Source organism: Pteropus vampyrus, unplaced genomic scaffold, assembly GCF_000151845.1.
Source record: "Pteropus vampyrus isolate Shadow unplaced genomic scaffold, Pvam_2.0 Scaffold44, whole genome shotgun sequence".
Classification (NCBI taxonomy): domain Eukaryota; kingdom Metazoa; phylum Chordata; class Mammalia; order Chiroptera; family Pteropodidae; genus Pteropus; species Pteropus vampyrus.
This window is the reverse complement of record NW_011888825.1, coordinates 616,214-633,184: the sequence shown is the minus strand read 5'-3', so window position 1 is coordinate 633,184 and position 16,971 is coordinate 616,214. Positions and strand designations below refer to the sequence as shown.

At 51.8% G+C, this 16,971-nt stretch overlaps 1 protein-coding gene across 1 annotated transcript; it reads right to left on the bottom strand.

Moving 5' to 3' along the window:
• Positions 1-2,594: 2,594 nt before the first annotated feature.
• GUCY2D (guanylate cyclase 2D, retinal) lies at positions 2,595-15,288 on the bottom strand. The gene is made up of 19 exons (XM_011358904.1): positions 15,250-15,288; positions 14,168-14,909; positions 13,777-14,081; positions 11,400-11,751; positions 10,979-11,063; positions 10,602-10,704; positions 10,103-10,204; positions 8,433-8,513; positions 6,890-7,099; positions 6,638-6,794; positions 5,939-6,088; positions 5,155-5,303; positions 4,455-4,618; positions 4,167-4,359; positions 3,730-3,904; positions 3,344-3,442; positions 3,133-3,227; positions 2,906-2,991; positions 2,595-2,725 (listed from the first exon to the last, which is right to left on the bottom strand). Exons 2-19 carry the CDS (start codon positions 14,898-14,900, stop codon positions 2,632-2,634), a joined length of 3,333 nt encoding a protein of 1,110 aa, XP_011357206.1. The 5' UTR covers positions 14,901-14,909; positions 15,250-15,288; the 3' UTR covers positions 2,595-2,631.
• Between the last annotated feature and the right edge of the window lie 1,683 nt (positions 15,289-16,971).

The following is a 16,971-nucleotide window of genomic DNA, read 5'->3' as shown; positions in this document are numbered from 1 at the left end:
AGGCAGGAGGAAGGGAAGGAGCAGGAAGGGATGGAGTGGAAGGGAAGAGGCTGGGGAGTGAGAGCGACATCCACTCTGCCAGGTTGAGCACCAGCAATGCAGAGTCTGCCCTCAATCCCTGGGACCTAAGTACAGAGAAAATCTGAAGAGAGTAGTTTAAAGATGTACATAATTTAAAAATATTGTGTGTACATCAGGGTTTAAAAAAAATCTTTAATTCATCATTTCCAAATTCGGTTAAAATGTTTTTTTTAATTGCACTAAATTACTCACTATAGCAGCACCACCTTAAATAACCAGGACCTATAAGTGCTGAATTTTAGATTTCTCATACATTCTTTCTCTACCTTTAGGAAGAACGGAAAACCACTAAGCTTGTGAATTTTACAAATCAGGTGAAGCAACTTCCAGGAGGACTTGCAATCCTAATATCAGTTACTCCAGGAATCCTGAGTTCAAATGCCTGCAGGTGCTGTACAGGTACATAGATGTTTAGAAAATTTGGTGTCTTGGAGTCCACGGGGAATGGTGAGGACCATGAGAAGTGAAGAGTGAAACCCTGGGGAAGGAACAATCGCTCTTTCGTTACAGCAGAAAGTCAGTAGTTGCCCCTGTGTGGTGCTTTTGATTTCAGAGAAGAGGGAAATTTGGTATACATTTTTAAAATATGGTATCTCTTGATTTTTAAATGTTAGCTCAAAATAAAATCACCCTATAAGCCAAAGAGAACAAGTCTCAGGGCCAGTTTCTGGCATGGTTTTTATGAAATTTTAGAGATTCTGAGATTTTAGGGATCTAGGATCATTTAGTTTCATAATTCAAGAACTTTAATGGGCATATAAGCACTCTGAGGGAACTTGTTCAAGTGTAGATTCTGAGTTAATAGGTCTGGGCCTGAGATTCTGCATTTCCAACAAGCTCCCAGGTGATATCCCACTGCCACTGGCCCACCAACCACACATGGCATAGTGTGGATTTAGTTCATCATCATTCCACCTAAGAATTCCCTCTGACTGTTATATCCTTAGTCAAGGATGTTTCTTGTTCTACTTGCACACCTCCAGAGACTGGATGCTCATTACCTGTAGTAGCTGCCTGCGTGGATACAACTGCTGCTAACTTCTACCCCAGTCTGCAGCAATAGGGATGGACACCCAGTCAAACATGCCAAGGCTCAGGCTCTGGAACATTAGAGTTCCACCAGAGAAACTTCAGCTGGGGACTTACAAGGATGGGGGTTGACACTTGCTGCAAAGATCTAAGCAGAGAGGATACTCTGTCCACCTGCCTGCTCAGCAGCACCCGCTTAAACAGAGACTACTACTGTCCCTTGGCTATTCTGGTTAGTAAAGGTTTGGTGCAATTTGTTTACCGTCCTTTTGCCAAGCCCTCAAAGCAAGCTTTTCTCTGCACTTAGGCAAGTTACGTGGTTATCACAGGTGAAGTAGCCAGTTTATGTCTGGTGGGGGATAAAGAAGGGATTGACACTTGAGGCTAAACCAAAGCCCTTGCATCCTCAGGCCGCGTGACAACCCTTGTTCTGGTGGAACAGGAGATCTCCACCTCTGGGAGTGCGTCCGATCCTAGATCTTCCTTCCTGGGGTCTTGATGGGCCCTGGAAAGTGAATTCCCCACCTCAACATGATGGGCTCAGGGTCACTGGAGCTGAAGGTCACAAGCCCAGTGCCCCATATTCCAAGGCGAACCATTCTGAAGCCCAGCTGTCAGTGTCGAGTGGTGTGGAAATCACCGAGGCCACTGTTCATGTCACCATAGAAAGGAACCCAAGCCCAGAGTACATGAAACTTTCCCAAGATCACACGACTGGTTTGCAACCATCTCTTGTAAAGGCCCAGAATCTTTTGAAGCAGAACTGCACAGAATCCACTGGTATTAGCCAGATTTTGGTCACCTATAGCAGCAACTTTCAGGAAGAGGACGTTCTGGAATAATCCTGAGGGAAAGAGAAGTGTCTCAGACAGAAATCTTGGAAGGGAGTCATGGGGGTTTGCCTGGGAAGGGGAGAGTGGTGAATCAGTTTCTTGAAGGAGAGTAGAAGACAGGAAAGTTTCTGTTCTAAAAGAACTCTAATAAACAAACAAACAAACAAACAAACAAACAGATAGATAGATAGATAGGATAAGATAAAATAAATAAAATAAAATAAAATAAAAACGCTAGGGGCAGCAATCATCTTATCCTCTGATGAATGGTGCCTCCTAGACTTCTCTCTTGTGCAGTGCACAGCCTGGAGGGGTGGGGATAATGAAGTAGGTGTTAGAGGAGAGGTCACAGAAGGTCATGGTTACAGGAGTTCCAGGTCTGAATTCCTGGACCACTCCTGACCTATCAAATCTGAATCTGAGCGGCTGGTGCTTCCCGGTCAGAGAAAATCTCTGGGTTTAGGAACCAGCCTGGGCTCACTAAGTCTGAGAGAAACCAGGACACCTGGCTTGGGTGGGAAGTTCTGCAGGCAAGGATAGCCCTTAGGCTGGGGAAGAGGCGCCTGTCCCCAAAGAAGCACCTCCTAGAGGTGTGTATCCTCCCCCCCCCCCCCCCCCAGAGTCTGAAGGGAGATTGGCAGCTGAGCGTGAGAGCTGAGAGCCAGGCAGCACCTGTTCTAGTCCGGCCTCACTTCCCGAAGAACTGGCCCGGCCTCGCCTTCTCCAGTTTCCTGCGCCGTTCGGGGGGGATCTCCTGCAGGTTGATGCCGTGATTGCTGGCCCTGTGTGGAGAGGGTGGTGGCCTCAGGGATCCGGAATAGGGGGTGGGAGGGCAGGGTCCTGGTCATCGCTACTTTGCAGCTGAACAGAGTCTGGCACAGGGCCGAAGGCTGAGAGTAGGGCCCATCCGGCCTGTGCCCATCCCTTGTAACTCGCCCCGCCCACCGATGCCGGCTCCTCACCCCGGTTGCAAGTCAGGCGGCTTGGGGATGGGCTTGTGGAAGCCTCGTCTGCCCACCAGCCAGTACGTGTCCTCTGCACCCTTGCCCTGAGAAGACACGAGGAAGGGGAAGACGTAAGTGGGCTGGGGTGAGGGAGAGTAGATCTGGAGGTCTAAGTGGAATTGGGGTCGGGCGTGGCAAGCTGTGACTCTCAGCCTAGGCCCAGGACGCGGCGTGCCCTGCCTCACCTTTAGCTCCGTGAGGCCTCGCACCTCGGTCTGGAAGCCCTCGTCGAGAGCGCGGAGGATCTGTACGGTGCTCACGTTCACGTGGATGCGGTAAGCTGGAGCAACAGGGGATGCGTGAGCTTAGCACACTCACCTCTCACGCCCCCACACACACCCAGCCCTGCGACGTTGCCCTACCTTCCCCAGCCCCTACCAACCCTATCACACTCACGCAGCCCTGTGGATTCCATGCGCGAGGCTGTGTTGACCGTGTCCCCAAACAGGCAGTACCGTGGCATGGTTAGGCCCACCACACCCGCCACGCATGGGCCTGCGAAGATGCACGGGGTTGACGGGAGGGCCAGGATTGGGCAGAAGTTGGCGGCTGGTTGGCACCTAGGGCCTCGGGAGACTTTAGCATCTCATAATCTCCACCGACTCCCCAAAGACACGCTCTCAAGCATATCCTCTCAATTACAACGGAGTGCCTGGTATGCAAGATGGCTTCAAGACAAGCCACCCTTCCTCCCACTCCCCGAGTTTGCCTACTATCTGGGAAATTTGAAGCTTGGCCCTGGGGCGGGAGCTGGACTTGAGAGCTGAGAGGTGGGGAATTACCCGAATGCAGGCCAATGCGGATGCGCACAGGCACCTCAGGCATGTGGCGCATGCGGAAGGAGCCCACGGCGCTGAGGATATCCAGTGCCATGTTGGCGATCTCTGCTGCGTGTCGCTGCCCATTTCTCTGGGGCAGCCCGGAGGCCACCATATAGGCGTCCCCAATTGTCTCCACCTGAGGGATGGGGTTGTACGAATTCAGCACTGAGCACATCTCTCCCCCGAGGTGATTATTCCTTGTCGAGATGCCTAAACTGGGTTTAGTGAAGAGATTCTGGGGAACTCTCCAGCTGGGGGACTGAGCTGGGGACCGGCAAATGAGATGAGGAACCGGAGGGCTGGGAAAGTGGACTGGGCTGATGGCCTGAGGGCTGAGCAGGAAGGGCTGGGCTGGAGGCTGGTGAACCTGAGGGAGGGCTTGTTTCCACACAGCCCACCTTGTAGACATCGTGAGAGCCGATGATGGCATCAAAGAGCGTATAGAGGTCGTTAAGCAGGTCCACTACTTCGATGGGCTCACTCATGGCTGAGATGGTGGTAAAGCCCACTATGTCGCTGAAGTACAGTGTCACCTCCTCAAAATATTCAGGCTCCACAGGTGTCCCCATCTTCAGAGCCTCAGCCACAGACCTAGGGATGGCAGGTGGTGAGGTTATCTGGAGGCCACCCCAGTCTGGCTGGATTCCAGCTGCCCTCCCCACCCACCTCTCCCCATTGGCACGCACGGAGGGAGCATCTGTGTGAGCAGCTGGTCTGTTTTCTGCTTTTCCAGCTCTAGCTCCTCCGTGCGCTCTCTGATCAGGTCTTCCAGGTTACTGGAATACTGCTCTAGCATCCGCAGCATGGAGTCGATGATGTTGGTCTTCCGGCCCTTGTTGATGCTCTTGAACTAGTAGGAGGAGGAAGCTGGTGGGACTGCTGAGGACTTGGGCTGCCATGCCCCTCTCGTGTTTGTATTGTGCCTGATTCTCTCCACAACCCATTCATCTTCAATTCATCCAGCCACATCACCCACTCTACCCTCCAGGTTCTGGGCACTGTGTTTTCACACATTATTAGCAGGCACACAGGAAATGGGGGTTCCACAAAGTCAGCTGTTCATAGCTAGTAATAGACAGGTCACCAGAACCAACCCAGCCTTTGTACTCCCAGGCCAGGGTCTTTCTGCCACACTAGGCCAAGCACATACTTGGTTCTCAATAAATGTTGAGTTGAATTAAATATTTCTCTTGCCCAGAACGCCACTCTTGCTCCAAAGGCCTCCATAGCGCCTGTTCTAACTCTGCCCTCACCAAACCACCAATCTGGAGGCTATCTCTTAGCAAGTAACCTGGAAGTCAGAAATCCTGCCAACCTGCCTTCCTGCAGCCTCCCTAGGTTGCTGACAAGTGGCAAGCCAGCCCTTGCCCAATCCCAGCCTCTAACCAGGTCAAAGGTGCGGTCCATGGAAGGCCGAAGGTCTGGCTGCTCTGCCCAGCACTGTTTCATCAGCTGGATGCACTCCATGGGCGCCTGGTCCATGGAAACCAAGGGCCGACACAGTGGAGGAGGGCTCTGCACTTTCTGCACCACTTCTGCAGGCATGAGGGGACCATGAGAGGGAGTGTGCCAGAACAGAAGCCACCTCTGACTCTGGCCTGATTGTTGAAGCCCAAGATGGGAGAACTGGAAGGGAGTCTTTTAAATCAGAGCTTTGGTAGGTGGGAAAGTGTAGTGTGGAAGGGGGTTGCTGGGAGACCCTGAATCCTGGGGGGCAGGGGTCAGTAACAGGTGACAGGCAGAGACTAACATTTATTACACATGAGAAAAGTGAGAATTAGGGTGATCAAGTAGTTTGTGGAATCCTATAGATAAGTAATATGGATTTGAACCATATCCAGTTGTTCTCTTCCTCCCTTACCTTCACCCTGCTGCCTCCTTGAGGCTCCTAAGAACCAGAGAAGAGCCCGTTCCATCGGTTGGGGGAGCAGGTTGGAGTCCAAGATCAGAAGAAACCACTGAGGTCTGAGGCTCCTAAGAGCCGCCTCCTCCTATCCTGACGCTTGGCTCTCTACTGCCCTGACCCTTCAGACCTCATCTTTAAGGGAGGCCCACATATTTAAGTCTCAGCCCTGGACTTTAGGGAAAAGAAGGAGACTGGGTCTGGCCGGGCTCTGCCTAACAGCAGGGTGCCTTTCTAGCCTAAACGCCAGGCAAGGAGCGGCCGTACCCTCGGGAGTCAGCTCCAGCATAGCATAGGGGGCGCTGCGGCACACGACCTCCTGCATGATGATGCCCAGACTGAAGACGTCGCCGGCCAGCGTTCCCCGGCGCTCCAGGGCTGGGTCTCGAAGCAGTTCTGGGGCTGTCCATAGCTGATCTGGGGTCGGGGAAGAGAGCGTGGGCACTTGGAGGGCCTCGGGGACGCTAGGGACAAACTTTCACCCCTCTCCAGAAAGCCCAGGCTCGCACCCACTCACCAATCCCCCAGCCTGAGTGTGGCCCCGCTGCCTGCAGCTGTCTCCAGGGGAAAGTACCAGAAACCCAAAGGAGATCTCAGAGAAAGCCCAGCCCTCCCAAACAGGCCCCGCCCTTTAGACAATGCGGTGGCCAGAGAAGACTGCACCCCTTGGGCACAAGCCCCGCACTCAGGCGAAGCTCCGCTTAGAGCAGACCAGGTTGCAAGAGCAGGAGCTCCGCCTCTCAGGCACAAGTCCCGCCCACTAACATGCCTTCACCCTCCCAGTCATACAGTCCACTCTCGTTTCAGAGGTCACAGGACCTTTTCAGGAGCAGAAGTCGTGTCCAGTGGTTGCAGGATGGAGAGAATGCGAGGGCAGAGGAAAGGAGGGAAGGAAGGAAGGGCCCTGGAAATAATAGGGATCCCGGGGGATGCTCGTCTGCGATAAAGGCAGCTGAGGAATCATACCCTCTGCGCTGGGAGGCTCTGGTAACACCTTCTGGGCTTCCAGCAATCGCCCGTGGCCGTGGTCGGTGACTTTAAGCACGAACCTCCCGTCTACCACGCAGTTCCGTGACTTAAGTCGCCCATGGGCCACACCTCGATGGTGCAGATATCTCATTCCCTGGAAGGGGTGGGGTAGGAGGCGACCTCAGCCGGCGGCTCCCCTACCCTATCCACCCTGCATCCCACCTTCTCCACCCCCTCCCCCACAAGCACCTTGATAAGATCCAGTAAGAGGGAGGACTTAAACATCCAGTCCAGCTTTATGTCTCTCTGGGCGAGTAGGTCATGGAGGGAGCCCCTGGCACAGTGCTCTGAGACAACAGCCAGCATGCCTTCCCCGGGGGCCGCCGCGGTGCTGTCTGCTCCTCCCGCCAGGAAGAGCCCCAGGTAGAGGGCCACATTCTCGTGCCGGAGCTCTCTGAGCTGAAATGGGGAAAGTTAACAGGCATTTTCTGCCCTGGGAGCAAGGTGGGAAGGAGGCTATTATTCAGGTCTGTTTTTGAGTATCCGAACTCTGAAAATGGGATGAAAATGGTGAATGGAAGGTCTATAAGGTAGGTAGCGGGGCTTTCTTCTACAGATAACTTCTCTCTCTGGAAGACAGCATCCTCAAAGGCCACCGCTCAGATACTGAGTATGGTTTAGTTTAAAGTTATGAGTGAAAAGACACTCTTGCACTAGTCTTCAGGATCCAAGCAGGTTCTGATTTATTAACCACCAGACTTCAAATTGCCCTGGTCTTAAGGAAAAGCACCTCATGTAGAAGAAAGCCCTAGCATCACCACCCTCCCATTCTGATGTAACAGCTTTTGAGGGGAGAACCAGGGAGAAGTTGCACTGCTTCTAAAAAACAATGTCATGTGCTGGTTACTTGGTCCAAGGCTACTTCGCTTGGTTACATCATTGCATCAGCTATGTCTGAGACTCCCACCCTCCCCAGGTTTGGGAAGTAGGGACTGAATAGTCAAGCTCTGGTCCTAGAGAGCCATCAACAAGGCCACACCCATTCCACAGGACAGAGACCCTCACTATCTGGGCATGCTGGGAAAACAGGGGCTAGAAGGTGACTAGTGCCTTTTCTTGCTTTCCTTTAGTTCAATAAGAGGCTTCTTTTCATCTTAAATGCCTGCTGGTAAATGATGATTTAGTCCATTGACTCATCCAGGTAGTCACTTAAGTTATTTCGAAGCTATGACCAAGAGTTTCCATGGAGGCATCAGAGAAGGAGGACAGGCCAAGGCTGCATAGTGTTGGGGGTAAGGGTTGGAAGGACCAAAATAAGCCAGTTTATAGCCTCTTTGCCAACTTTTCACTTCATTCAGTATGCATCAACTAGACCATTCCGCACGAATGGCCTGACAGAACTGGAAACCCATTTTTTATTTTCTATCATTCACTCACCAAACATTCATTGGATCTTTCTAATGTTCCAGACACTGTGCTGGGTACTGGAAATGCAATGGAGTGGGCAGGGGGAAGCCCTTAGTCAGCTTACAGTCTAGTTAGGGAGGCAGATAAGAAATAATCAAGCACACAGATGGACATACAATTATAAATTATGACAAGTACATCAAAGGAAAAAACTAGTGTTGTGAGAAAGCATAATAGGAAACCTGCTTTAGAGGGAAGAGGACACTTCATTGAGACCTCTTGATTTCTCCCACATTGGGGCCTACCTCTGTACCCAGCTGCAAAGAGAAGGCAAGGAGGGAGAAATGATGGCCACCCCACACCCCGCCACTGGCTCAACTCTCACCTTGGAGAAGGCTGTCTTGGTTGCTGGGCGGATGGCTATGTGCTGATCCCCTGGGAATTTCTTCAGCCAAACCCAGTCTCCCTAAAGCAGAGATGGGAGTAGTGAACTCAGTTTCTTAATATACCATGATGCAAAGAGCCCTAGAGTCCCCATTTCCACTGGCCCACTGCCCTAGAACACATCTTCCATGTGACAGAGGGCATCAGGAGCCAGGGGGTTGATGTCTGCCAGGCCACTTCACAGCTAGCTGGGTGAGAGTGTACTCCTGGGTAAAAGATACAGAAAGCCTGAATGGCTATCCTCCCACCCCAGATGTGCTCACCAACAGTCCTATTAAGCAAGACATTACCACCACAAATGTCTTTGAAATCATAGCCCTCATCACCGTCTGTTGCAATGAGAGAACGCTGTGCTGGGAGTCAGGAGTTTGAGTACATCAGGCTTAATTATAGACTAACTGTGAAGTATAGGCAGCTCCCCTCCAGGCTCTGAGCCTCATTGTCCTCAGCTGTTGGCAGGGTCGGTTCATGGGCATGCAATCTATGCAGTCACACAGGGCCCCAAAGGCTCGAAAGGACCTGAGTTTGGTTCAAAGATCTGCTGTTGTCATCTTGAATGAATAAGGGAAACTTCATTTTTATTTTGTCCTAACCTTGTAGCTGGCCTTGTTTGTTGATAAGGGATTTGGATGAGAAAAGAATTTTGGGGGTTTGATACTGACCCCTAAAAAGCATTTGGAAATAAATGTGAAGAATTTTTGTCACAAAAACTGAGAGCTATGTTTAGTAAACAGAGCCAGAGACAGGGGACATTAACACTCTTGAAGGCACAGGGTAGTCCCATACAGGGAAAAACAACCTGCCCCAAGTGACAAGAGTGCTCCTCTGAGAAATGACTGTGCTGGCCTCTAGGTGACATACTAAGAGTCTCTGCATTTTCGCTGTGACCTGACACACAGGAGCTCTAAATCTCCCCACCCCTCTTGATTAGCTAAGCTCTCTCTCAGCTCTCCCTGAATTTGTTCTCATTATCTCCTCTCTATCCCACCACATTAAGATTCGCTAACCCCCTAGTTAAAGTCCTCATGCTCTTTTGTGACTTTCTTTTTCCCCTCTAAGGCTTGCTCTCCCTGAATCTGGTTGGAATTGGGTGGAAATGCTGGGTGGGGCCAAGATGTGGGTCTGGCTTGAGTGCGGGGTAGCCCCTCCTTGAAACTCCCCATCCTGAACAAATCATGTCCTGGAAATATTCTTTTTGTGACCAAGAGGCCACATCCCAGATGCCCCTCTGTCCCAACCTTTCTAGGGAGGCCTGTGCCCTTCAGTAACCTGAAGGCTTATCACTGAGGGGGCAGGGCCAGGGGCTCCCAACAGGGTGGGGGATGGTCTCAGTGGCCACACCAGGATGCATGCCTCTCCCAGTACACTCCCCGGGCCAGTCGGACCTCCAACCTCTGGGCCAATGTGATCAGCCTTTGAGGAGCCCTCGCCTGGATAATGGCTAAGGGAAAACCTTGGGGCAGGAAGGATTACCAGATGCTCCTCATTGAGAAATCCATGACCTCTCCCTAGATCCTGTTCTGGGCTCCTATCCCCATCTCCTGGAGCCTGCAGGATATGACATGACTCCAGGAATAGAGCTCAGTCTAATTAGGTAGGGGTCAGGCTCACCTCATAGAGGCCAATGGTGGAGCTCTCCGGGACCTGGCTGGGGACGCTGCGAATGTCTGACACACTGCGAGCAGCCAGACTCGACCGACTGCCCTGGGCCACCTGGAGGGTAGAGGTCAATGCAAGGGGTCAAAATATACTAGAGTCCTGTGAGGTCAGGCAGAGTTCTGGGGATTAAAGAGGGAAGGGGAAGAAATTTTAATTAAGGAAAGTGATAATGACATTACTTCCCAAGTGCACAGCACTTTACATTTTACAAAACAAACATTCATTTTCTTGTTGGAGCTTCACACTGCCCCAGGAAAGCAGTCAGGACAGGGACTGTTACCCTCCTTGCACATGTGACAGTGCTGATCTCTAGAACTCAGACCTGGGACAGGGCTAGGGCGGAAACAAGATCCCCTTCCCAGGTGAGGCTGGAGTGAGGGCTGGCCCAGGCAGAGGACCAGATAGATCTACAGGGGAGGACAGCTGGATCCTGGCTCCCTGCCTCCCCCACCTTTCGAGAGCTGCCCCCTTGCGGGTGGAGGAAGGTGATGTCGTCCAAAGTCAGGATGATCTTGTTGGGGCCGGAAACCATTTGAATGTGAAGTAGCCGGTGCCTGGTAGGGGAAGGAGGTCGTCTCTGCAAAGGGGACTGAGGTCCATGAGAGGAGGCCAGCAGTGGATAATGTTGACTCAGGGGAGGGCAGCCATTCCCAAACCAGACATCCCCTGGAACTCTGCCAGCCCTCCAGGACCCCTTCTCCTCCCACCTTCCAAAGAAATCTCACTTCTTTCTTGAGTGGACCCAGCCTGTTGTCTTTGCTCCACGGTTGCATTTCTGGCAGGTAGAGAGCCAAACTCATTTCCTACTTACCTCAATTCCCTACTCACCTCACATAATGGGCCAGGAAGGCCCCTGTCAGCCCCATCCCAACCACGAGGAGGAAGCCGATAAAGACAAGGCCAGGCTCCACTCCTGGAGGGGCAGTGAGAAAAAGGAAGCTGAGGATAGACCGTGGAGGAAAGGAGGGAGATATGCAGTCATGTCAATTCCTAGAGGCTCCAGGAAAGGGAATGGGAGCCGAGAAAGGGAACTAGAGAAAGGTCATGGGTTTTGCAAACGGGAGCATCTGAGAATGCTAGAGGGCTTTGGGGGCTCAGCAAGAGAGGGATCCTACACAAGTCTTGGGTCTGAGAAGGACCTGAAAAGACCTCGAAGAGGAGTTATAGGAAGAGAGTTCACCCTCTTTCACCACTTTGTGCAGGGGCCATGGTGACTGTCCCAGTGGGGGCTGGAGTGTTTTGCCCTCACCTCCGTTGCAGATGATGTTTGGGTCGAACCAGCAGGAGGGGTCAGGCCCAGGCCCCTGTCCCCCTCTAGGGAAATGCACCGGGTTCCCAGCAGAGCGGAAGGAACCCCGGGTGGGGTCCAGCACGTATGTGGCGAATAGTCGATCCCCTGCCTCATCTGTGTCCAGCACCACAAATGGGGCCTCCTCGGCTCCTCCCAGGACGCCACAAAAGCCTGAGATCTGGGCATTCTGGATGTGGCGGGCCACAGCTGCTCCGGACACCCAGCTGCCACCTACAGCTGCCCGAGCTCGTGCCACGCCACCAGCCAACAAGAAGACCGCATCATAGATGGTGCCAAAGAGTGGGGATACCTGGAGAAGGAGAGAAGAGGGCTCAGAGTTTGAGGTCACAGCCCATAAATAGACAGAGATTTACTGGCCTTCCTATTATTTCACTGGTCTCTTCAAGCCCTTCAAGCCCTAGGATATTGACTGTTCACAGCACCAGGTTCCCTGTATTCCTCCCCATTGGCTCTCTCTTCCTCTCTCCCATGGGCTATCCCACCCCTTTCTCCACTGGCCTTCCCTCTTTTCAGGATACTTAGGCTCTTCTCACCATTGGTTCTAACTCTTTATTACCTACAGATCCTCTCTTCCCTTTCCTGTTGGTTACCACTGAGTTACATTTTTAATATTATTATCTACCATTCACCTAAAAACCTTCTTTCCCATCTTTTAGTTAGCTTCTATTTTCAATTTTTTCTTCTTTTTGTTCCTCAAAGCCTCATCAAGCCTATTAGTCCCAGATCCCATCTTTCACAGTGCCAGGCACTATGTAAAGCACTAAGGATATATTGGTATAAAGACAGAGTCCTTGTTTGGGAGAATCTTTCATCTAGTGGGGGAAACAGACAGGGATGTTAAGGCAATGCAATGAGTAAGGGTGGAGGTAACTGAGGGAGCTACAGAGACAGGAAAGAGGGACCCAACCCAGGCTGGGGGAAAAGGAGACTTCCAGAAGAAGGGACCACCCTTCAGGGCATGAGTCAGAATTATCTGGGGGAGAGTTGGCTCAAGAGAGAGGGAACAGTACGCCTGCATCTATCTAGGGCAAGAGAAGCCACTGGGATGCTTTGAACAGAGGCGTGACACAATCAGATTTCTGAAGTTCGATCTGATTGTTGAGTGAAGAAAGGCGGGGGGTAGGTAAGCGTTGAAACAGGGACCATTTGGGAAATTTTGTTTTGAGATTTGGGCCAGGATGCTGTGGCCTGAATGAGGGCAGTGACCGTGAGAAGGGAGAAAGCGGGTGGATTCAAATGACCTTTAGGAAGTTAAAGTGACAGGACTTGATGTCTGGGTGTGGGGTAGGAGGGAGGGTTAGAGGAATCAAGGGTGACTCCCAGGTCTCACTCGGACACGCGGGTGGAGGAAGGCTGTGCTCCTTACTGAGAACTGAAGGGTTTTTTTTCACCACTTTCTCCACTCTCTTTCTCCACCTTCCATCGCACCACTGTTCCTAACTCTTGCTTTCCTCCTCTTGTTGACTATTCCTATCCTTTCTCCCCATGGGCTACCCCAGATCCTCTTGGAGGAGACTAGGGGCATTGGTGGGGAATATTTTACCTCCCCACAACTCAAAGCCCTCTCTCATGTACAAATCTTTGAGTAGGGCCTTTGTAGTCGTTAGTTTACTGCCCACCGACATCTAAATTCCCTTCTAAGTGGTTTGTAGCCTCTCTTTTATGAATAGGGAGGAGCTAGATAGTCTGAACTGGGATTCTGGGTTCTCGGGAAATCCTGAGTATTAGCTCATTGTTGGGAATAAGCTATGAATCTGAATGATTATGGAAGCTCCTGGCTTCGCCTAGGGACCTTTCTCATTCTCCAAAAGTTAAGACCACTAGATGAAGCCCCAGAGGGAACACCTCTGAACTGGGCATGGAGATTGGTTCTGCATGACCCCTCCTTCCTGCTCTCTTAAGAACACGAGCTGTTTATTATAGACTGTATGTTGTGGTGATACTGGAAGTGAATTTCTTTGAAGTAGACTGCAAAAGATGTTGTAGTATAGAGTTCATGAGAATTTGCTCCTTGGAGCTGGATGTGAGAGGTCTCATTGTAGTCTCTTTGGAAGCAATCCCAAGACACTAAGGTGCCCCAGGCAAGACCAGAACCTCTACATTACCCAAGAAACTCCAGAACAGATAATGCTGCTAGTTATTCTCTCCCTATTGGCATCCTCCTCCTCCCTCCCATTGATTCCATCCTCCTCTCATTCCATTAACTTTATCAGCTTCTCTTCCCATTGCCTCCAGTCTCTTCTCTCCTTTTTGGCTATCCTCTGCTTTCTTCCCCGGCTTTCCTCCTCTCTTCTCTCCTCCCTAGTCCCTCTACCTGTTGCAAATTAAGATCAGGGGGCAGCTCCTGATGCTCTTGGGCCCTGCGCAGGCTGTCCAGCACGCTGCCCCCAGGGGGACAGTGGCGCGTGAGGGTGAGCACCGCATCGTGGGCCCTGCGAAGCTGTGAGCTGTTGGCTAGCACGGCCAAGGTCTCCGGGCCTGGGGACAAGGCGTAGTGAAGCGTGTCAAAGGGCAGGAAGACCAGGGAGCCATCGGCCAGGCCCAGCTCCTCTGCAGCCTCCAGTAGGCAGCGCTGCTCCTCGCCGCCCAGCAGCACCGAATGCATCACCATGATCACTGCTGCGGACGGACACAGAGACTCCGCTTGCTGCTCTGCCCTCTGCCGGCGGGATCGCCGACCTCCCCGTCCCCTGCCTGGAGCCTACCTCGGACTTTGGGCCCGTCTTGGACCCTTCTCAGGGCCTCCCGAGCTCCAGACAAGTCCGAGGGCTCCATGGCGGTCACCAGGGCAACGGGCAGACCCCGGGCCCTCAGTGCCGTGGCTAGTGAGCGTCCGGCTTCCACCCACAGGTCCTGGGGGGAGGTGATGAGGGCCACACGCGCCCAGCGGAAAGCGCGAAGGAGGGCGTAGAGGGCATCCGCCGCGGGCGTCACTGCGGGGGCCGTCGTGCCCGCCGCCCGTGTCCCCGGGCAGCCCCAGGGCACCAGCGCAACCCCCGCCTCTTGGGCTAGTAGTTCAGCCGGCCGACAGGCTGCAGGGTTCACCGGACCCACGAGACCAGAGACACGGGCCAGCGCAGACGACACCGCCCCCAGCGAGCCAGGGGTCCGGCAGGGCTCCGGCAGGAGTGAGACCTCGAAGCGGGGACCGCCTTCCAGGGCTGGGTCTTGGTTCAGGCGGGTGGCAGCCAGGCGGGCGGCCAGGTCTGGGCGGGCACGGGCGAAGATGGGGTCGCAGGCCCAGGGTCCTAGCACCCCCACTGTGAATACAGCGGAGAGGGCAGAGGGCGGCAGGAGTAGCAGCAGCAGCAGTAGCCGAAGCCTAGGCCGGGGCCAGGGCAACGCCTGGAGGAGGCTGGGCGGGAATGGAGCCCACCGCTCCGGGGCGCAGAGGCGGGGGTTCCGAAAGCCACCCGCAAGGAAGACGCAGACGGTCATCGCCAGCGTCTGTGAGCATAAACAGCAGGGAGAGCGGATGAACCGAACCCACCCCCCCCCCCCGCTCAGTTCTCTCTGCAACCCCCAGTTTTTCAAAACCCAGTTAACCCATGGAGTAACTCCGCTTACACAGCCCCCACCTCAGGCTTAGAAGACTAGATGGGGGGTCAAGGGCATGACCTGGAAGCCTACCGCATCCCTGCTTTGTCCTGCTTCCTCTTACTCCCTTTTCTGTCCCTCCCCTCTCGTCAGAGCCATTACGGGTGAGTGGATACACGTCCACGCCCTCCTTAGACGCATTCCAGGCAGAAGGGACCCGAATCCATGCAGAGGGGCATTTGCCACTCACCAAAAAGTCCGTGGCTCGGGCCCAAGGCCGGGGTGAGGGGTCACACACCTTCTCACAGGTCTCTTTTGCAGTCAGGCCCAGGCCGGGGCGGGGGGAGGCGGGGAACAGCTGGCGGGAGCCCTTAATCTCCCCAAGCTGATTAGGGCCCCATAATCAGTCAGGGAGGGGCTGGTGGAGGATGGGATGCCCTGGAGTGGCAGTCAACCGAATTCTTTTCCCTCTTTGCCTGCCAACCCATCCCCACCCCTACCACCCACAACCCCCAACATAAAAGCAACTGCAGGTTCCCCTTGCAGGCTGCTACAACACTACCCTGCTCAGTATGTAAAGCCCATGGAGAGTGATCAGTCCTGGAGTGAGAATTCTCTCAGTCCCATTCCCTTCAATCTTCTGTTGCCAGTTTTGTCAGCCAAGTTCAAGCCCCATTTCTTGACAAGCAAAGTCTATACCCCAGAGACCAAACCCAAACCAGTCTACCTGTCCATCTCCTGTCCGCACTTGATCCTCTGACCTCCACTACTTCATGCCTAGAATATTGGTTAGGCCTTGGGAAGGCAGAACCCCAGGAAATAACAAAGAGCTCTGGTCTTGGGCAGACCTGGGTATAAAATCTTTGTTCCTGGCTTTGTGACCTTGGGAAAATTGCTTAAACTCTTGGATGTTTATGTGAAAGTTATTTGTAACAATGAAATATAATTGCCTAGATGACAAAAACGAAAGATAATTTTAAAGAAGAATATGATGGGCTACTTGTGCTATCATATATCAAAATTTATCCCAAAGCTATAATACTAAGATACTATAGTATTGGTATAGAGATAAACAAATAGACCAATGGGACAGAAGAGAGAGCACTGAAACACACCCAGCAAATTTGATGTATGAAGAACTGGACATTTCTCACCAGTGGGGAAAGAATGAGCTATTCCACAAATGGAACTGATTAGCCATGTGGGAGGGTGAGGGAGGAGATAAGATTAGATCCCCAGCTCACACTATACAAAATCAACTCCAGGTTAAAGACATGCATAAAAACACAGCTCAAAAACTTTTAAGTGATTCACTTTTTAATCATCATGGCAAAAATTGGATCAGGCAAAAATCATCAATAGATGCTGAAGCTAGAGAGAAATTTTGCTGAGGAGTAGGTTATTTTCATGTCTTAAAGTGTCTCCCTACAGATTGCTTATGAGTTGGTAGGAGGGGGAAAAAAAGCTTTGGAAAAATTGGGCAACACTTTGACTAAATGATCAAAATTAACCACTGAGGGCGGATAGATATAGTGTGCCTCCAGAAATGATACTCTGAGAAAGACGCAAAACTACATCTATATAATACTACATGGATGCAATACTGCACAATACTGCATCTATACAGTGTTCCAGCCAAGAATCCATTTCATCAATCTAATCATGAGGAAATATCAGATAAACACAAAATGAGGGACATTTACTAAAACAGGGACTGTTTTCTTCAAAAATGTCAATATCATAAAAAGACAAATCAAGGTTGAGGAATTGTTTCAGATTAGAGGACACTAAAAAGACATGACAATTAAATGTAATACATACTCGTAGTTTGGATCCTGCACTATAGGGTTTTAAAAACTTCTATAAAGGTATAGGATTTATAAGGTTATAAAAATGCTATGAAGAACACCAACATCAAATCTGTCAACAGACAAAATAGGGATCTAAATGAGAGATTTGATAAAAGCGTTTT